Source organism: Oncorhynchus gorbuscha, linkage group LG17, assembly GCF_021184085.1.
Source record: "Oncorhynchus gorbuscha isolate QuinsamMale2020 ecotype Even-year linkage group LG17, OgorEven_v1.0, whole genome shotgun sequence".
Lineage (NCBI taxonomy): Eukaryota > Metazoa > Chordata > Actinopteri > Salmoniformes > Salmonidae > Oncorhynchus > Oncorhynchus gorbuscha.
Genome location: NC_060189.1, coordinates 1,281,356 through 1,304,155, shown reverse-complemented (window position 1 = coordinate 1,304,155; position 22,800 = coordinate 1,281,356). Strand labels below are relative to the sequence as shown.

Below are 22,800 nucleotides of genomic sequence, written 5' to 3'. Positions count from 1 at the left end.
CGTACAGGAAGCCATTTCAGACACATTCAATGTCTGGTCGTCATTTGGCATCAATTCACAACGGCTGATCGGTTACTGAATTTATAGCGTTGTCCGATCCATTAAAAGAAAATCGGCAAAGATTAAGTCTGTCGTGTTAAAAACATATTTTTTTTTAAAGCTACCGTCGCCACGCAAACTTGATTTCTGTACAAATGCCAAGTCATTATCTTTACAACTGAAAACCCGCAGGGAAAATCATAACGCGTATTTAATGATAACTAAGAGCAGGTTCCAGCTTAGTCTAAAATACAGGATTTTCTGAAACCGGTCAATATTCAGACCCCATGAGTTGTTACGTTACAACTTTAATCTAAAATTGATTAAATTAATAAATCAGTCTACACACAATATTCCATAATGACAGTGTTTTTTAGAAATTAAGAAATGCATAAAACTAAAACAGATACCTTATTTACATAAGTATTCTGACCCTTTGCTGTGAGACTTGAAATTGAGCTCAGGTGCATCCTGTTTCCATTGATCATTCTTGAGATGTTTCTACAACTTGATTGGAGTCCATCTGTAGTAAATTCAACTGATTGGACATGATTTGGAAAGACACTGTCTATATAAGATCCCACAGTTGACAGGACATATCAGAACAACAACCAAGCCATGAGGTTGAAGGAATTGTCCGTAGAGGTCTGAGACGGGATTGTGTCGAGACACAGTGGTGGCAGCATCAAGCTGTGGGGAGGTTTTTCAGCGGCAAGGACTGGGAGACTAGTCGGGATCGAGGGAAAGAACAAAAAGTACAGAGATGATGAAAACCTGCTCCATAGCGCTCAGGACCTCAGACTGGGGTGAAGGTTCACCTTCCAACAGGACAACGACCCTAAGCAATGACAACACAGGAGAGCTTGAGGGGATCTGCAGAGAGGAATGGGAGAAACTCCCCAAATACAGGCGTGCCAAGCTCATATAGCATCATACCCAAGAAGACTTGAGGCTGTAATCACTACCAAAAGGTACTTCAACAAAGTAGAGGGTCTGAATACTTATGTAAATGTGATATTTAAAAAATGTCAAATAAATCAATAAATTTGCAACAAAAAAAAGTCTAAAAACAAGTTTTTTTGCTTAGTCATTATGAGAAAGGAAAGGGGGGTGGGGGGGGGGACACACACCTAGTCAGTTGTACAATTAGGGATATGTGGGGTGCTTCCTAAATCGACGTCAACATCATGTGGATATGTTAATGAGGGGGAAAAAAAACGGCCATTTAATCCATTTCAGAATATCGCTGTAACAAGATATGGAAAAAGTCAAGGGGTCTGAATACTTTCCCAAATGCACTGCATGGGGCCCGTTTCCTGGACCTAGATGAAGTCTCGTCTCCTACGCTATTTTCTGGCCAGGACTAGTTTTTAAATCTGGGAAACTAGAACCATAGCAGGGATCGTCACCATACCACTATGGTGAGAGTAACGATACTTGGTATTTCCATGGCAACAAGGAAAACACAAAGCAGACTGAACTCTGGCGTCATTCAAATCTACCGGATGTCAAATATTGTCCGTTGTAGGAAAATAAACATGTGATTCTGGTTGACGGCATTAGGACTGTTTACTCTCAGGAAATTCAGTCTGCTTCATGTTTTGTTTTCCTTGCCACTATAACTCAGAGTATTGGGATACTGGTATCGTTACGATCCTAAACCAGGTTTTTTTTTAGGGTTTTATTCAATAGCATTTCATCATGAATTCTACACCATCGTCTCCAGTCAGTGTTCTTGACACAGAATTATTTGACCTCGGTCAGAACCACAAGGCAGTCTCTCTCCTCAGGCTCTAGATCTCAAAATGTACTACACTATATAAAAGAACAGGGTGCCAATTTGTCAGTAAGGCAGCCAATACATCCTGCTGGGCCCACGAGCACAGCCTGTCTGGCATTTAACATTAAGGCACCACAATCAGATCAGAGCAACAGATGTCCTCGTCCAGCCAACAGTAGACTAAGGATCGCAGGCACTGAACACACAGAATTACAACCCTTCACCTGTAGGCATTAGTCTGTTCTCTGGGATACTGTGTAATAACCAGGTAGAGGCTGCTGCAACAGCTGATGAGATCCAGCCTGGGAACCAGACAGATCCAGCCTGAGAACCAGACAGATCCAGCCTGGGAACCAGACAGATCCAGCCTGGGAACCAGACAGATCCAGCCTGGGAACCAGACTGTGGTGTGGTGACTGTAGGTCAGTTCAGCTGGAGGGGAAGGTCCTCTCCGTACCTGCGTAGTAACTTGTTGTGGTTGTGGCTGACAGACCAGAGAGAAGGAAGGTAGCGAGGTGTCATGGTGGACAGGAAGTGTTGCCTCCAGCGGCGCTCCAGCTCCATTAATCCCTTCATGCCCTGCTCGGCGGTCGCCTTCACCACCTTCAGCCCGTGGGGAACGTAGTTCTCATTGAAGATCCTGGGAGAGGGCAGGGTAATCAAATCAATTTCTTCATTGTAAAAACTCAGATCCCTGGATACCAAAGAGCAAGAAGTAGAAACAAGAACTAAACATCTGGATAGGAACCGGCTCAGAGCGGAGGCCCGTCAGGTTAACAGAACAGACCCTCACCTGGTCTCCAGGCCTGCAGCACTCTGAAGTGTCTCAGGAGTCAGCTCCACGTCGGTGTCGTTGAAGAAGGACCTTATGACCTTCTGTAGCTCATCTCTCCTGGCCTCTGGAAGCCCCGCCCCCACGGTGAGCAGGGCTCGGGCGGCAGAACGAACCCTCCTGCGGTCAGAGTCCTCCAGGAGATGTACGCCCTCCTCCTCACACCCCTGGGAAGGGGAGGATAAATATCCACACAGTTGAATATCTCAACAATATATTGATACTCTTATTTCCATGACTGATTAAAAGTTATTTTCTCAACTTCTCTTGTCCCTCTGCAGCAGACAATGTCTGGAACATAAAACCAAGATATCAAATCACAATAAAATGACTAAATATAGAATAGAGATGCATATAAATTCACACAGAATCAGAATACATGAGAACACCTCAGTATGGTGATAATATCCTATGGTGAGGTGCCTCGCAATTCCCAGCCCTCTCACACACTTCCCAGCCCTACCTGGGGCGCGCCATACTCATCAGCCAGCTGCTGCTTCAGGAAGCCGTCGTGCACGTTGGAGGCCGCGTGACAGGAAGTGCACAGCAGCAAGATGTCATGGGAGTTGTGGTCCTTCATCTCCGAGGGGAAGTGACGTTTGTATTCATGAGGAACGATGTTCTTCCTGTAGGGGGGTAAGATGAGACGGCAACCAGTCGGTCCTCAACACAGAGGGGAACTAACACGGCTAAATAGTCGTTCTCCTCACCAACCACACAGGTTCTCCTCACCAACCACACAGGTTCTCCTCACCAACCACACAGGTTCTCCTCACCAACCACACAGGTTCTCCTCACCAACCACACAGGTTCTCCTCACCAACCACACAGGTTCTCCTCACCAACCACACAGGTTCTCCTCACCTGATATAAGAGTTGTTCTTGCCACACACCACACACAGGTTCTCCTTGGCAGTCAGGTAGTAGTCCTGCTGGGAGTCTGGACGTCCCGAAGGCTCAAACAGCAGACGCACGATGAATGGCTCCTGACTCTGCAGCACTAGAGGAAGACAGGAGAAGAGTCAACTTTAACTGACCTCGGCCAGTGTGGATAGGGGGCCTAATGTATAGTGTGTTACTGGACAGCCTGACCCGATGCGTTACTGGACAGCCTGACCCGATGCGTTACTGGACAGCCTGACCCGATGCGTTACTGGACAGCCTGACCCGATGCGTTACTGGACAGCCTGACCCGATGCGTTACTGGACAGCCTGACCCGATGCGTTACTGGACAGCCTGACCCGATGCGTTACTGGACAGCCTGACCCGATGCGTTACTGGACAGCCTGACCCGATGCGTTACTGGACAGCCTGACCCGATGCGTTACTGGACAGCCTGCGTTACTGGACAGCCTGACCCGATGCGTTACTGGACAGCCTGACCCGATGCGTTACTGGACAGCCTGACCCGATGCGTTACTGGACAGCCTGACCCGATGCTTTACTGGACAGCCTGACCCGATGCTTTACTGGACAGCCTGACCCGATGCTTTACTGGACAGCCTGACCCGATGCTTTACTGGACAGCCTGACCCGATGCTTTACTGGACAGCCTGACCCGATGCTTTACTGGACAGCCTGACCCGATGCTTTACTGGACAGCCTGACCCGATGCTTTACTGGACAGCCTGACCCGATGCTTTACTGGACAGCCTGACCCGATGCTTTACTGGACAGCCTGACCCGATGCATTACTGGACAGCCTGACCCGATGCATTACTGGACAGCCTGACCCGATGCATTACTGGACAGCCTGACCCGATGCATTACTGGACAGCCTGACCCGATGCATTACTGGACAGCCTGACCCGATGCATTACTGGACAGCCTGACCCGATGCATTACTGGACAGCCTGACCCGATGCATTACTGGACAGCCTGACCCGATGCATTACTGGACAGCCTGACCCGATGCATTACTGGACAGCCTGACCCGATGCATTACTGGACAGCCTGACCCGATGCATTACTGGACAGCCTGACCCGATGCATTACTGGACAGCCTGACCCGATGCATTACTGGACAGCCTGACCCGATGCATTACTGGACAGCCTGACCCGATGCATTACTGGACAGCCTGACCCGATGCATTACTGGACAGCCTGACCCGATGCATTACTGGACAGCCACTACGTTCCAACTTTAGGAGCTTATTAATGCCCAAATTTGCAGTATGAACCCACCAATACTACAATGTTCCCATTGACTGTACATATGAAACCACGGTCAGTGTTGGCACTGCCAGCAGGGTATAAGGTGGTGTTTGTCTACCTCCTATTCCTTTATCCAGGTACCACTGGGCCTTCTTCTTGTCGCAGGTACAGAGGGGTTGTCCATCCGGGGCATAGAGGAAGCAGTTGTCATAAAGAGGAGACTTCCTGCAACACACAGAGCGAACAGAACCTCGGGGGATCAGACTAGTGACTAACACAGAACCCCAGTGGGATCAGACTAGTGACTAACACAGAACCTCGGGGGATCAGACTAGTGACTAACACAACCCCAGTGGATCAGACTAGTGACTAACACAGAACCCCAGTGGATCAGACTAGTGACTAACACAGAACCCCAGTGGGATCAGACTAGTGACTAACACAGAACCCCAGTGGGATCAGACTAGTGACTAACACAGAACCCCAGTGGGATCAGACTAGTGACTAACACAGAACCCCAGTGGGATCAGACTAGTGACTAACACAGAACCCCAGTGGATCAGACTAGTGACTAACACAGAACCCCAGTGGGATCAGACTAGTGACTAACAGAACCCCAGTGGATCAGACTAGTGACTAACACAGAACCCCAGTGGGATCAGACTAGTGACTAACACAGAACCCCAGTGGATCTGTGGATCAGACTAGTGACTAACACAGAACCCCAGTGGATCTGTGTATCAGACTAGTGACTAACTGTTGGAGGAAATTATAGTTGAAATGATTAATAATGTATACATTTCTGATTAAAACCATTTATTCTGATACTATTATGTTATGATATGAAATGTATGGGCTCTTGGTTAAGCGGTTACTGAAAATGTAAGCAAAACAAATTAATTGTCTGTACCTCTTGGGGGGTTTAAGGGAGAGGGATGGGGTATCTTTTCTGACAGATAAGAATGGTCCTTGATGTACCATTTGTGGAGGAGAAGATATCTTTTAGACAGATTGGAATGTCTGGGTTATGAGGGGAGTAGAAGACATCTCTGGACCTGAAAAAGACTGGGCTATTGTGGGAATCGGAGAGAGTGTGTGAAACTGATGATGTCATTTTCAGTTTATAACCTGTGGAAATATGTGTATGTGGTCAGTACTCACTCTAATTAAACGCTGTTAGCTTGGCTTTTAAGACTGGTCTCGATCTACTTCATGCATAATTAATGAACTTACACCTCATTAATGAACTAGAGCGAGTGCCAATTTGGTTTGGCTATAAAACATACAGGAATTTAGAATTTCCACTAACAATTGGTCCTTCGATCCGGATCTAAATACCTCTCCCTGTTATCTGGAGGTAGTACGCTGAAAATCGTGGACGAGTTTGACTCGTTTTACTAAAGACCTGACCTCTGAATTGAGGTTAAAATTAAAACAGGCCTGCGTATTATCACGGAGTACAGGAAGGGTGACTAGATACAACGAACAGTGCTTATCCCAGTCGGCAGCAGGTAAAGTAGCCTTTATTCTCGAATTTGGGAGGGATTATTTCGGATATTTATTGATTAAAATGTTATGCAGGAGTTGAATTTGATCAATAATAGGTGCTTGAATATTCCGAACAAATAAAATGGGTTTCTACTGGGGGTATTAACCAGGATATCGATAAAAAGGAAGCAGGTCCGAAATTGATCTGAGGTAAGGTGCGCTACCATCAAATAAACTAGAGCTTAATAAAGCCTGGTCTTGCAAGCCAGGAATTTAGAAATTCCACTAACACAGAACCCCAGGGGATCTGTGGATCAGACTAGTGACTAACACGGGAAAATGTATAAAACCCATCTAAAATGAATGGCCAGAATCAAACTTTTACACGAAAGGTTTCCCTAAATGTGGGTGATGATTGTTACTATGAAAGTCAGGCAAATTGTTTGGTATTACGACTCTGAAAACTGGCATTTTCCAGAGGTCAGTAACAAATGCCTGCTCCATGGGTTTGTGCTATGAAAGAGATCCCTGCACAGAGAAACCCACCACTGACCGAGCAGCGTAGCCCACACCGAGCGGTTTCCTCTTGTTGTTCCTCCTGGGGTCTGCTACTTGCTGGTCCCCAGTCTCGGGGCTTTCCAAAGTAGGCTGCTGGCGCTTCTTCCTCTTCCTCTCACCGTCCTCTCCCTCTCCTCCACCCCTCTCCCTGAAGGGTGTGTCTACCAGGCCCTGGCAGCGATTGGCCAGCTGGGTATAGCCACTCCCACTGTCAGGTGAGGGCGTGGCGTCTGAGTTGAGGCCCAGCAGGTGGATGAACAGGGCGATTGATACCTGGGCGTCTCGGGCTGCGTAAGTTATCTTAGGGTCACAAGACAGAGATTAAATTAAAAATCAGAGACAACGTGTTTGAGAGGGATCCCTGAGCAAATTAAAACGGCAGAGGATCGCACATCTTCACAACATAGTAGTTGGTTATATTTGGGATGCAAGGAGATTTGTCGATCAGTTATTCGTCGCAGTCAGACTGCACTGTAGTTGATCTCAAACAGTAACGATCTTTCCACAGGATCCCTGTATTAATTAGCACTGTTCTGGGATCAGCCACTATGGATCCATCCTGTATTAATTAGCACCAGTAGTGTAGTTTACCTGTTCTAGGATCAGCCACTATGGATCCATCCTGTATTAATTAGCACCAGTAGTGTAGTTTACCTGTTCTAGGATCAGCCACTATGGATCCATCCTGTATTAATTAGCACCATTAGTGTAGTTTACCTGTTCTGGGGTCAGCCACTATGGATCCATCCTGTATTAATTAGCACCAGTAGTGTAGTTTACCTGTTCTGGGATCAGCCACTATGGATCCATCCTGTATTAATTAGCACCAGTGGTGTAGTTTACCTGTTCTGGGGTCAGCTGGTCAGCCTCCCAGTTACTGCACCGTAGAGCCATGGATTTATCCAGAGACACATTGAGCAGGTCAGCAGCCAGAGACTTAAGGCTCAAACCATTGTTCAGCACTACTTTCCTGCACAGAAACACAGGTTCAGAACCAGAGCCTGGGAAATACAGTTGAAGTGGCAAGTTTACATCCACTTAGGTTGGAGTCATTAAAACTAGTTTACATCCACTTAGGTTGGAGTCATTAAAACTAGTTTACATCCACTTAGGTTGGAGTCATTAAAACTAGTTTACATCCACTTAGGTTGGAGTCATTAAAACTAGTTTACATCCACTTAGGTTGGAGTCATTAAAACTAGTTTACATCCACTTAGGTTGGAGTCATTAAAACTAGTTTACATACACCTAGGTTGGAGTCATTAAAACTAGTTTACATCCACTCAGGTTGGAGTCATTAACTAGTTTACATACACCTAGGTTGGAGTCATTAAAACTAGTTTACATCCACTTAGGTTGGAGTCATTACTCCCATATCTGGTTTAATCCACAGTGTGCCATTGGAGTCAAATAGTTTACATCCATTTTGTTGTTATTTTAATGATCTAGTTTACATTCATTTGGTTGGAGTTTCATTAAAACTGAGTTTACATCCACTGAGGTTGGAGTCATTAAAACGGTAGTTTACATCCACTCAGGTTGGTTTGTCATTAAAACTAGTTTTGTTCTTAGGTTGGAGATGGTTTGTTCTTGAGTGAAATAGTGACAGTTTGTTCATGTGCCAAATGTTAGTACATTTTGTTGTTATTTTAATGATCTATTTCATTTTTTGGAGGTAGTGATGGTTTTGTTCTTAAAGCCCCTGATGGTTTGTTCAGACAGATAGTTGATGGTTTGTTGATGAAAACAGAAGTGATGGTTTGTTCTTGAGGAGGTAGAGATGGTTTGTTCTTGAGGAGTAGTGATGGTTTGTTCTTGAGGAGGTAGTGATGGTTTGTTCTTGAGGAGGTAGTGATGGTTTGTTCTTGAGGAGGTAGTGATGGTTTGTTCTTGAGGAGGTAGTGATGGTTTGTTCTTGAGGAGGTAGTGATGGTTTGTTCTTGAGGAGGTAGTGATGGTTTGTTCTTGAGGAGGTAGTGATGGTTTGTTCTTGAGGAGGTAGTGATGGTTTGTTCTTGAGGAGGTAGAGATGGTTTGTTCTTGAGGTAGAGATGGTTTGTTCTTGAGGAGGTAGTGATGGTTTGTTCTTGAGGAGGTAGTGATGGTTTGTTCTTGAGGAGGTAGTGATGGTTTGTTCTTGAGGAGGTAGTGATGGTTTGTTCTTGAGGAGGTAGTGATGGTTTGTTCTTGAGGAGGTAGTGATGGTTTGTTCTTGAGGAGGTAGTGATGGTTTGTTCTTGAGGAGGTAGTGATGGTTTGTTCTTGAGGAGGTAGTGATGGTTTGTTCTTGAGGAGGTAGTGATGGTTTGTTCTTGAGGAGGTAGAGATGGTTTGTTCTTGAGGTAGAGATGGTTTGTTCTTGAGGAGGTAGTGATGGTTTGTTCTTGAGGAGGTAGTGATGGTTTGTTCTTGAGGAGGTAGAGATGGTTTGTTCTTGAGGAGGTAGAGATGGTTTGTTCTTGAGGAGGTAGTGATGGTTTGTTCTTGAGGAGGTAGTGATGGTTTGTTCTTGAGGAGGTCGTGATGGTTTGTTCTTGAGGTAGTGATGGTTTGTTCTTGAGGAGGTAGAGATGGTTTGTTCTTGAGGAGGTAGTGATGGTTTGTTCTTGAGGAGGTAGTGATGGTTTGTTCTTGAGGAGGTAGTGATGGTTTGTTCTTGAGGAGGTAGTGATGGTTTGTTCTTGAGGAGGTAGTGATGGTTTGTTCTTTGAGGTAGATATCTCATATTGTAGACTGTAGGATCTATCTATCAATGTAATGGTGTGTATAATTTCCAATCCCCCATATAATAAAAAAATATATATATATTTACCTTTATTATTGTCCCTTAACCTTACCACTCCTCGACTAATTGGAGTAAACTAATGGACAACACTTCCACATTTCACAGACACAGTATATTTCACATTGGTCATCTATGTTTGTGTGTATTTAGTCCTTCAGCTCCACTCAGACCCTCAATCTCTGAAAACTCATTCCTATTTGCCATATATTTCAACGGTGCTGTAATATTTAAGAAAAAAAAAGAAGAAGTCTAAAACCTTTACATTCTCATAGTTTCTACAGATTGTAAATTAAAAACATGAACATTTGTACTCAGTTGTATTATATAATGGCATATATTATATAAAAGATGGGCTTTGGTTGATAGTCAATCTCCAGTAGTACCTTTGTCGTAGTGCGAGATATCTCAGGTCCACGGTACTCCCCAGAGACAGACCGTAGTCTCGGGTCAGACGTTTCCCGTCCTCATAACAGCCCACGCCCACCTTCAGGACATGGGGGTCCCGGAGGACCTATATAATAAAACAGAATATATGCCATCCACCCATAATTGTAATATTGGTGTCCCCAGTGGGAATCGAACCCACTATACTGGCATTAAAAAGCATAGTTCTCTACCAACTGAGCCACAGAGGACCATATACCTCCTTCAAGCTGAGGGGAAAGTCCTGCTGGCTTCCTCGGAGCAGCTGTAGCCTCACCACCACACACAGGCCAGAGTAGGAAGTCATCTGGAGGAGGGAGACCGGAGACGGCTGACCCTTCACTGACACCTGGGGAGGGAGAGGAAGGAGGATGAGGAGGGAGACTGCTGACCCTTCACTGACACCTGGGGAGGAAGGTGGATGAGGAGGGAGACGGCTGACCCTTCAATGACACCTGGGGAGGGAGAGGAAGGAGGATGAGGAGGGAGACTGCTGACCCTTCACTGACACCCGGGGAGGGAGAGGAAGGAGGATGAGGAGGGAGACTGCTGACCCTTCACTGACACCCGGGGAGGGAGAGGAAGGAGGATGAGGAGGGAGACTGCTGACCCTTCACTGACACCCGGGGAGGGAGAGGAAGGAGGATGAGGAGGGAGACTGCTGACCCTTCACTGACACCTGGGGAGGGAGAGGAAGGAGGATGAGGAGGGAGAGGAAGGTGGATGTGGAGGGAGACTGCTGACCCTTCACTGACACCCGGGGAGGGAGAGGAAGGAGGATGAGGAGGGAGACTGCTGACCCTTCACTGACACCTGGGGAGGGAGAGGAAGGAGGATGAGGAGGGAGAGGAAGGTGGATGTGGAGGGAGACTGCTGACCCTTCACTGACACCTGGGGAGGGAGAGGAAGAGGAAGGAGGATGAGGAGGGAGACTGCTGACCCTTCACTGACACCTGGGGAGGGAGAGGAAGGAGGATGAGGAGGGTGGATGAGGAGGGAGACGGCTGACCCTTCACTGACACCTGGGGAGGGAGAGGAAGGAGCGGAAGACTACGACAGGAAATATATTTTTTACATGCACAACGAACTCTTACGCCCAGGCCCGTACCCATTCGCAGTCCAGCCCGAGGACAGGGTAGACTGATAGCTCCTCTTGCAGTGACGGCCACAGCTGCTCCCAATCCTCCTCAGAGCTCACCATCACTGACTGCACTGCCAAGAGCTGGTCAGCAGGGGGCAGTGAAACAGGCAGGAGGAGGTCCAGGCTCTGACCAGGGGTTAGCTGGGACTCGGCCGGCTCCACAACCACAGGCTCTGGTTTCACAGGACCCAGCTGTTCCACTGATACGGGACCAGTGCTGACCCCTATCTGACCCGGAGCTAGACGCCGCTTCTTCTGTGTCCTCAGGGTTGGCTGTCGCCATAGTAACAGGCCTCCCAAGGTGGCCCCCAACAGGGTGACCACCGTAGCCATCAGGGCATTAAATCTAGTAGCCATCTTGGGTTTCAGAGGTGCCGATTTGGTTTGAGCTGGTTGGTTGTGTGGTGTGTAGAGGGGTGTAGGTAGATAGACCTTTACAGATCGAATTGAAGTTTGGTCAGAGATACTGGTGATGTCAGAGATACTGTTGATGTCAGAGATACTGGTGATGTCAGAGATACTGGTGATGTCAGAGATACTGGTGATGTCAGAGATACTGGTGATGTCAGAGATACTGGTGATGTCAGCATTTTTGGGAACAGCAAGATTTGCCCTGTCCAACGTCGGCGCCTGTGAAGAGAAAAGACTATTGGTTAGTAGAAGACACCTCATCCCCTGGGAAATAATCTGCTATAGTCACATGTCAACATCACTACAGGACAACTCAATCTGCTATAGTCACATGTCAACATCACACTACAGGACAACTCAATCTGCTATAGTCACATGTCAACATCACACTACAGGACAACTCAATCTGCTATAGTCACATGTCAACATCACACTACAGGACAACTCAATCTGCTATAGTCACATGTCAACATCACTACAGGACAACTCAATCTGCTATAGTCACATGTCAACATCACTACAGGACAACTCAATCTGCTATAGTCACATGTCAACATCACTACAGGACAACTCAATCTGCTATAATCACATGTCAACATCACACTACAGGACAACTCAATCTGCTATAGTCACATGTCAACATCACACTACAGGACAACTCAATCTGCTATAGTCACATGTCAACATCACTACAGGACAACTCAATCTGCTATAGTCACATGTCAACATCACTACAGGACAACTCAATCTGCTATAGTCACATGTCAACATCACTACAGGACAACTCAATCTGCTATAGTCACATGTCAACATCACTACAGGACAACTCAATCTGCTATAGTCACATGTCAACATCACTACAGGACAACTCAATCTGCTATAGTCACATGTCAACATCACACTACAGGACAACTCAATCTGCTATAGTCACATGTCAACATCACTACAGGACAACTCAATCTGCTATAGTCACATGTCAACATCATCACTACAGGACAACTCAATCTGCTATAGTCACATGTCAACATCACTACAGGACAACTCAATCTGCTATAGTCACATGTCAACATCACACTACAGGACAACTCAATCTGCTATAGTCACATGTCAACATCACACTACAGGACAACTCAATCTGCTATAGTCACATGTCAACATCACACTACAGGACAACTCAATCTGCTATAGTCACATGTCAACATCACACTACAGGACAACTCAATCTGCTATCAATCTGCTATACAGTCACATGTCAACATCACACTACAGGACAACTCAATCTGCTATAGTCACATGTCAACATCACACTACAGGACAACTCAATCTGCTATAGTCACATGTCAACATCACACTACAGGACAACTCAATCTGCTATAGTCACATGTCAACATCACACTACAGGACAACTCAATCTGCTATAGTCACATGTCAACATCACTACAGGACAACTCAATCTGCTATAGTCACATGTCAACATCACACTACAGGACAACTCAATCTGCTATAGTCACATGTCAACATCACACTACAGGACAACTCAATCTGCTATAGTCACATGTCAACATCATCACTACAGGACAACTCAATCTGCTATAGTCACATGTCAACATCATCACTACAGGACAACTCAATCTGCTATAGTCACATGTCAACATCACTACAGGACAACTCAATCTGCTATAGTCACATGTCAACATCATCACTACAGGACAACTCAATCTGCTATAGTCACATGTCAACATCACTACAGGACAACTCAATCTGCTATAGTCACATGTCACATCATCACTACAGGACAACTCAATCTGCTATAGTCACATGTCAACATCACTACAGGACAACTCAATCTGCTATAGTCACATGTCAACATCACTACAGGACAACTCAATCTGCTATAGTCACATGTCAACATCACACTACAGGACAACTCAATCTGCTATAGTCACATGTCAACATCACACTACAGGACAACTCAATCTGCTATAGTCACATGTCAACATCACACTACAGGACAACTCAATCTGCTATAGTCACATGTCAACATCATCACTACAGGACAACTCAATCTGCTATAGTCACATGTCAACATCATCACTACAGGACAACTCAATCTGCTATAGTCACATGTCAACATCACTACAGGACAACTCAATCTGCTATAGTCACATGTCAACATCATCACTACAGGACAACTCAATCTGCTATAGTCACATGTCAACATCACTACAGGACAACTCAATCTGCTATAGTCACATGTCAACATCACTACAGGACAACTCAATCTGCTATAGTCACATGTCAACATCACTACAGGACAACTCAATCTGCTATAGTCACATGTCAACATCACTACAGGACAACTCAATCTGCTATAGTCACATGTCAACATCACACTACAGGACAACTCAATCTGCTATAGTCACATGTCAACATCACACTACAGGACAACTCAATCTGCTATAGTCACATGTCAACATCACTACAGGACAACTCAATCTGCTATAGTCACATGTCAACATCACACTACAGGACAACTCAATCTGCTATAGTCACATGTCAACATCACACTACAGGACAACGCAATCTGCTATAGTCACATGTCAACATCACTACAGGACAACTCAATCTGCTATAGTCACATGTCAACATCACACTACAGGACAACTCAATCTGCTATAGTCACATGTCAACATCACTACAGGACAACTCAATCTGCTATAGTCACATGTCAACATCACTACAGGACAACTCAATCTGCTATAGTCACATGTCAACATCACTACAGGACAACTCAATCTGCTATAGTCACATGTCAACATCACTACAGGACAACTCAATCTGCTATAGTCACATGTCAACATCACACTACAGGACAACTCAATCTGCTATAGTCACATGTCAACATCACACTACAGGACAACTCAATCTGCTATAGTCACATGTCAACATCACTACAGGACAACTCAATCTGCTATAGTCACATGTCAACATCACACTACAGGACAACTCAATCTGCTATAGTCACATGTCAACATCACACTACAGGACAACTCAATCTGCTATAGTCACATGTCAACATCACACTACAGGACAACTCAATCTGCTATAGTCACATGTCAACATCACTACAGGACAACTCAATCTGCTATAGTCACATGTCAACACATGAATATCTGGCGTCTTTGTGGGAAGTTGATGTTGCAGAGATTCCTGGAGTGATTGATGCTCGTCGGATGAATCATGCGAATAATGAAAAAGTCAAGAGTATCTGTTCTTTTGTTGATATGGAGTCTCTCTCAAGTGCAGTTGGGATAATATCAACTACAGAGTCAGAGCATTTGTTCCAAGACCGAAGCAGTTTGGTCAAGGGAGGGAGAAGACTCCACATAGAAGAGACAAGACAAGACACAGAAGGGAGAAGCAGATATGTCCAAGTTGTAGAAAAGATCATGGTGAGTTTTTTTATTTTATTTTTATTTATTTTTAAGTGAAGAAATCGTGACACGTTCCAACCGTGAAGCCACATCTTTGGAAATACCCAACAAGGGTGAAAGAGAACGAGGAGGCCACGTCTTTGGAAATGCCCAACAAGGGTGAAAGAGAACGAGGAGGCCACGTCTTTGGAAATGCCCAACAAGGGTGAAAGAGAACGAGGAGGCCACGTCTTTGGAAATACCCAAAAAGGGTGAAAGAGAACGAGGAGGCCAAAGTCAGGGCTGTCCAGAGCATTTCATATGCAACACCTGTTAAAAAGGGTTGAGGGTTTGAGTGGTGGTCCTTAAGCAGGCCCTTCCGTTAGGCAAGATTAGGCCACAATTCCGTCTACTGAAAGAGCCACAAGATGGCGTTTCAACATTTCATTACTACAAAATCCTACATTCTGTGCTTAATTTGAAGTTTAACTAATTACATTTCATATGATCACTACATTTAAAAAAAAATGTTGATGACCCCCAGATTCTATAGGATGCCACCAAAGCTTTTATTTAAAAAAAAATTAGAAACAGCATTTGTATCTTGGTTGAAGAAAAAAAGCAAAAACAATTAAAGATGCCAGAATTGGAAATGTTAACTGCATTAAAGAGTTTAACAAAACACTGACACACTTCACGCCACTTCAATACCAAAATGACGAAGCAGGTTAGGAGACTGAGGTTAAAGGTTAGGACAAGGAAAGCAGTTCGTTGGAGCCAAGCGCTGTCAAGAGGAAGGCCTCAGGTCAAAACCCACGGTCTGATCCTAGATATCTCAGGTCAAAACCCACGGTCTGGTCCTAGATATCTCAGGTCAAATCCCACGGTCTGGTCCTTGATATCTCAGGTCAAATCCCACGGTCTGGTCCTTGATATCTCAGGTCAAAACCCACGGTCTGATCCTTGATATCTCAGGTCAAAACCCACGGTCTGATCCTTGATATCTCAGGTCAAAACCCACGGTCTGATCCTAGATATCTCAGGTCAAAACCCACGGTCTGATCCTTGATATCTGGCATCCTTGGGACATCAACTCTGATGTTACTCCATTGAAGTTGATATTTTGTACTGGTTAAGATAAGGGTTGAGGACACCGTGCGCTAGTTAACTCGCTAATTAAGGACACCGTGCGCTAGTTAACTAGGTAGTTATTAACAAGTACATGGTGTCGCTCCTGCCCTCACCCTCGTTGGGGGAAACCAGTGGCCGACAAGACCGGGGACGAAGGACACGGTGTAGATGCCGTTGTTGCCCCCGACCTTTGATAATATTTATCAAGGGTTTTCTATGTTGAGATGTGTTGTCTGGACTGTAAACTGAGCGGTTAGTAGATCGTTAATTATATATAGTGTAGAAAACAGTGGCTGTCATGTAATACCAGACCGCACTGAGCCTCACCTCCCCCAGTTTAAACACTATCAAGTGGGGTTCCTGCAGATGTGTGAACGCCCTGTATTTCAGCCATTTGTTTTTAATGTTTAATTGATAGTAAATAACACATTCAACCCAGCGACTGGTTAGTGTTTCTAGAGATGATGGAAATGCCTCTGATAAATGCTTTTGATGGTGAATCCGACCCTTGGGAGTGCAAACAGCAGGGTATATTATAGCGGAGACAACATTGTGTAATTCACTGTCGTTTACAAGTGTAGCTAGTTGAATGGTACAAACTAGTCCGGTCGCTGGACAAGTTTGATTAACAGCTATTAATAATGTTGCTAAAATAAATCCGGATGTTTCTTAAGACTGGATGACTGATGTCGCTACATAATAAAGTGTGTCAGTCAGCTGACCTATTAGCTAATGTGGTTACCACAATTATAAACGAGTTAGTCAGAGACCTAATCTAAATGTAAAATATAAATTAGTTTGTCATGTTGCGGTGGTTGTCACCAACTAACAGGAGTGTTTTCCATGCGAGACCTTTTCATAGTGAAGCTTAGCTTGGTAACGTTAAACTAATGTACTAACTAGCACAGACAACCTTAGCTGAATCTACTAGACAAGATACATCAGTTACCAACTTTAATGTCCTTCTCTGGACTGACATTTGCTGCGTGTTTATTTCCATGCACCTACCTTCAGTGTTTCACGTCCGCACCATAACGCAGCGCTGCCTTCCTGCACATGGCCACTGGTTTGTTGAGGTTCTTCTTCCGGGTCCATTTATCATGACGGACACATTATCCAGATAATGTCGTGGCCGTTCAAACAACCAAAATAAACGTCTTCGAAAATAGAAGCCATTTGGGAGGAGGCAAAAATCAGGTGGAACCCATTCTAGCCAATCAGAGGGCAGATCTCACTGTGAACAGGTACAACTGTTTCCACTAGTTACCACAGCCACAAAGACGACAGTCTACATCGTAGGAATTCATGAAAACTAAAAATTAACTTTGTGGTTTTCATTTAAGGTTAGGGATAAGTTTAACACTGTGGTTAAGGTTTCAAATCACATTTTATGAAGATAAATTGTAGAAATTGGTGGGGTTAACGACTTTGTGGCTGTGCGAACTAGTGACGACCAAACTCCAATATATCATACTTATATCAGTAACATAACAACCTAATAATTACAAAACTTATATTCGATCAAAAGAGCCACACGTAGAAAACATGCCATACGTTAAAACAACAACAACAACAACAATAATACATTCGACACTCCTATGGACCTCCATGCGAAAAAACGGCACCTGCTGGAGAAGACAGATGTTGTTCCCAGTTATCCCTCTCGCTTCCATGTGATGGACAAGGGGACATTGTCATGACAACGCCCCCACGCAGTCAGAGGAGGTGAGGATCAGAATAGCACATATCTTAAGAGATTTTCCAGTTGTTCTGAAAGTAGCATTCAAGTGCCAAAACGGGTCCCTGAAAATGGTGTACTACGTCATATGTGTGCGGATATGTGCAGGACGTCATTGCTCTCTCTCTCTGCTGTGTGCGAGTCTTGCTAATGCTAGCTGTCAATCAAATGGCTAGGGGCCGAAAGCCATTGGCTGGACCTCAAATTGCTCTGTGGGTGCTGGCCAATGTGTCAAAAATGTAGGAACATGACACTGCACAGCTTCCAGAAAATAGTCAATTTCAAGGATAATTTAGGTAAACTGTAATTCTGCTCATAGATTATGTATGAACATCCAGCCCAAAGCAGGAGGTTTCAAAAATTAATCTTACACAATTACCTACATTGCATAAAAGTTTTAGCAGGTAAAGTTACTTTTTAAAATATATGTAAATCACTAGTAGCAGAATCAAAGAAAGGCATCGTGAACACAGTGAACACAGTGAACACAGTGAACACAGTGAACACAGTGAACACAGTGAACACACGGAACACACGGAACACAGTGAACACAGTGAACACACGGAACTCACGGAACACATTGAACTCACGGAACACAGGGAACTCAAGGAACTCACGGAACACAGGGAACACAGTGAACACACGGAACACATTGAACTCACGGAACACAGGGAACACAGGGAACTCAAGGAACTCACGGAACACAGGGAACACATGGAATTCACGGAACACAGGGAACACAGTGAACTCACGGAACACAGGGAACACACGGAACACAGTGAACTCACGGAACACAGGGAACTCACGGAACACAGGGAACACACTGAACACATGGAACTCACGGAACACATGGAACACATGGAACTCACGGAACACATGGAACTCACGGAACACAGGGAACACAGGGAACTCACGGAACACAGGGAACACAGGGAACTCATAAACACCCAGAAGCTTGTTTTTCTTCTTCCACCATCAATTTATTACATATTTTTAGCTTAATTTGTTCTGGAAAGAAGTGGAATAAACTAATGAAATCAGAGAACACTTGATCAGAGACCAGATCATATTCACTAGATCAGAGACCAGATCATATTCACTAGATCAGAGACCAGATCATATTCACTAGATCAGAGACCAGATCATGTTCACTAGATCAGTGACCAGATCATATTCACTAGATCAGAGACCAGATCATATTCACTAGATCAGAGGATCATATTCACTAGATCAGAGACCAGATCATATTCACTAGATCAGTGACCAGATCATATTCACTAGATCAGTGACCAGATCATATTCACTAGATCAGAGACCAGATCATGTTCACTAGATCAGAGACCAGATCATATTCACTAGATCAGAGACCAGATCATGTTCACTAGATCAGAGACCAGATCATATTCACTAGATCAGAGACCAGATCATATTCACTAGATCAGAGACCAGATCATATTCACTAGATCAGAGACCAGATCATATTCACTAGATCAGAGACCAGATCATATTCACTAGATCAGAGACCAGATCATATTCACTAGATAGGATCATATTCACTAGATGACCAGATCATATTCACTAGATCAGACCAGATCATATTCACTAGATCAGGATCATATTCACTAGATCAGAGACCAGATCATATTCACTAGATCAGTGACCAGATCATATTCACTAGATCAGTGACCAGATCATATTCACTAGATCAGAGACCAGATCATGTTCACTAGATCAGAGACCAGATCATGTTCACTAGATCAGAGACCAGATCATGTTCACTAGATCAGAGACCAGATCATATTCACTAGATCAGAGACCAGATCATGTTCACTAGATCAGAGACCAGATCATATTCACTAGATCAGAGACCAGATCATATTCACGAGATCAGAGACCAGATCATATTCACGAGATCAGAGACCAGATCATATTCACTAGATCAGAGAACTTATCGTATTCACAGGCTTGATAAAACTGGTTTGATTAAAAAGGCCTGATAAAACAAGTATGTCAGACCAGAGTGAGGGTCAGAGTGTACATCCCAAATGGCACCCTATTCCCTATATAGTGCATTTCTCCTGGTCAAAAGTAGTGCACCATATACAGTGCCTTTGGAAAGTATTCAGACCCCTTGACTTTTACCACATTTTGTTATGTTACAGCCTTATTCTACAATGTATTAAATACAACAACAAATTCTCATCAATCTACATCACAATACCCCATAATGACATCACAATACCCCATAATGACATCACCCCATGATGACATCACAATACCCCATAATGACATCACAATACCCCATAATGACATCACAATACCCCATAATGACATCACAATACCCCATAATGACAAAGCGAAAACAACAGAAATACCTTATTTACATAAGTATTCAGACCCTTTGCTGTGAGACTCGAAATTGAGCTCAGGTGCATCCTGTTTCCATTGATCATCCTTGAGATGTTTCTACAACTTGATTGGAGTCCACCTGTGGTAAATTCAATTGATTGGACAAGATTTGGAAAGGCACACACCTGTCTATATAAGGTCCCACAGTTGACAGTGCAAGTCAGAGTAAAAAACCAAGCCACGAGGTCGAAAGAATTGTCCATAGAGCTCCGAGACAGGATTGTGTCGAGGCACAGATCTGGGGAAGGGTACCAAAAAATGTCTGCAGCATTGAAGGTCCTCAAGAACATAGTGGCCTCCATCATTCTTAACTGGAAGAAGTTTGGAACCACCAAGACTCTTCCTAGAGCTGGACGAACGGCCAAACTGAGCAATCTGAAGAGAAGGGCCTTGGTCAGGGAGGTGACCAAGATCCTGATGGTCACTGAAAGAGCTCCAGAGTTCCTCTGTGGAGATTGGAGATCCTTCCACAAGGACAACCATCTCTGCAGCACTCCGCCAATCAGGCCTTTATGGTAGAGTGGCCAGACAGAAGCCACTCCTCAGTAAAAAGCACATGGCAGCCCACTTGGAGTTTGCCAAAAGGCAGCTAATGACTCTCAGACCATGAGAAACAAGATTCTCTGGTCTGATGAAACCAAGATTGAACTGTTTGGCCTGAAAGCCAAGCGTCACGTCTGGAGGAAACTTGGCACCATCCCTACGGTGAAGCATGGTGGTGGCAGCATCCTGCTGCGGGGATGTTTTTCAGCTGCAGGGACTGGGAGATTAGTCAAGATCGAGGGAAAATGAACAGAGCAAAGTACAGGGATCCTTGATGAAAACCTGCTCCAGAGCTCTCAGGACCTCAGATTGGGGTGAAGGTTCACCTTCCAACAGGACAACGACCCTAAGCACACAGACAAGACAATGCAGGAGAGGCTTCAGGACAAGTCTCTGAATGTCCTTGAGTGGCCCAGCCATAGCCCGGACTTGAACCAGATCGAACATCTCTGGAGAGACCTGAAAATAGCTAGGCAGCAACACTCCCCATCCAACCTGACAGAGCTTGAGAGGATCTGCAGAGTAGAACTGGAGAAACTCCCCAAATACAGGTGTGTCAAGCTTGTAGCATCCTACCCAATAAGACCTGAGGCTGTAATCGCTGCCAAAGGTGCATCAACAAAGTACTGAGTGAAGAGCCTGAATACTTATGTGAATGTGATAACCACTAGGCTACCTGCCTCCTCTAACCACTAGGCTACCTGCCTCCTCTAACCACTAGGCTACCTGCCTCCTCTAACCACTAGGCTACCTGCCTCCTCTAACCACTAGGCTACCTGCCTCCTCTAACCACTAGGCTACCTGCCTCCTCTAACCACTAGGCTACCTGCCTCCTCTAACCACTAGGCTACCTGCCTCCTCTAACCACTAGGCTACCTGCCGCCCTAAATTGAATCAATTGTAGAATAAGGCTGAAACGTAACAACATGGGGGAAAAGGTTAAGGGGTCTGAATACTTTCCAAATGCACTGTACACACACTACCGCTCCTTACTCCTGGTCAAAAGTAGTGCACTATGTAGGGAATAGTGTTCCATTTCGGACTCAAACCAGAGAAAGAGAAACAGGTTCTCTGTCTCTTTCCATTGCAAACAGCTGGACTCACTGTCTGGCCCCCGTCAGATTAAAGAGGTCAGGCCCCCCGTCAGATTAGAGGTCAGGACCACCGTCAGATTAAAGAGGTCAGGCCCCCCGCCAGATTAGAGGTCAGGACCACCGTCAGATTAGAGGTCAGGACCACCGTCAGATTAGAGGTCAGGACCACCGTCAGATTAGAGGTCAGGCCCCCCGCCAGATTAGAGGTCAGGACCACCGTCAGATTAAAGAGGTCAGGACCCCCGTCAGATTAAAGAGGTCAGGCCCCTGCCAGATTAGAGGTCAGGACCACCGTCAGATTAGAGGTCAGGATTAGAGGTCAGGACCACCGCCAGTCATTAGATTAGAGGTCAGGACCTCCCCAGATTAGAGGTCAGGCCCCCCGTCAGATTAGAGGTCAGGACCACCGCCAGATTAGAGGTCAGGCCCCCCCGCCAGATTAGAGGTCAGGACCACCGTCAGATTAGAGGTCAGGACCACCGTCAGATTAGAGGTCAGGACCACCGCCAGATTAGAGGTCAGGACCACCGCCAGACTAGAGGTCAGGCCCCCCGCCAGATTAGAGGTCAGGACCACCGTCAGTTAGAGGTCAGGCCCCCCGCCAGATTAGAGGTCAGGCCCTGTCCTTCTGACACCGATAGGGTTGCATGTTTCCCGATAACTCTACCAAAATTCCCAGGTTTTCCAGAATTCCCTGGGTATTTTTGAAAAATTACTGGAATTTTGCACCCTTTAGCCACAGATATCAGTTATGGGGGGGGGGGGGGGGCTGACATTACCCACAGCCATGAACTGATGACCATCATTCACTACAAGTCATGAAGTGATGAACTACTGTACTATAGTGCGTGTGCAAATAA

General features: G+C 45.2%; 1 protein-coding gene across 4 annotated transcripts; it reads right to left on the bottom strand.

Annotated features, from left to right (window-relative positions):
* Window positions 1-1,060: 1,060 nt before the first annotated feature.
* Window positions 1,061-17,930, bottom strand: LOC124001689 (exonuclease 3'-5' domain-containing protein 2-like). 4 transcript variants are annotated; one of them, XM_046308684.1, is made up of 12 exons: window positions 17,165-17,930; window positions 11,712-11,831; window positions 11,169-11,675; window positions 10,281-10,409; window positions 10,021-10,148; window positions 7,696-7,822; window positions 6,848-7,152; window positions 4,925-5,031; window positions 3,516-3,651; window positions 3,115-3,277; window positions 2,613-2,818; window positions 1,061-2,459 (listed from the first exon to the last, which is right to left on the bottom strand). In XM_046308684.1, the coding sequence occupies exons 1-12, from the start codon at window positions 17,249-17,251 to the stop codon at window positions 2,243-2,245; spliced, it is 2,232 nt and encodes a 743-aa protein (XP_046164640.1). In that variant the 5' UTR covers window positions 17,252-17,930; the 3' UTR covers window positions 1,061-2,242. The 4 variants fall into 4 exon arrangements, with proteins under 4 accessions (XP_046164640.1, XP_046164641.1, XP_046164639.1 ...); XM_046308685.1 differs by having other exon boundaries at window positions 11,748-11,831; XM_046308683.1 differs by having other exon boundaries at window positions 11,169-11,831; window positions 17,165-17,313; window positions 17,782-17,926.
* Between the last annotated feature and the right edge of the window lie 4,870 nt (window positions 17,931-22,800).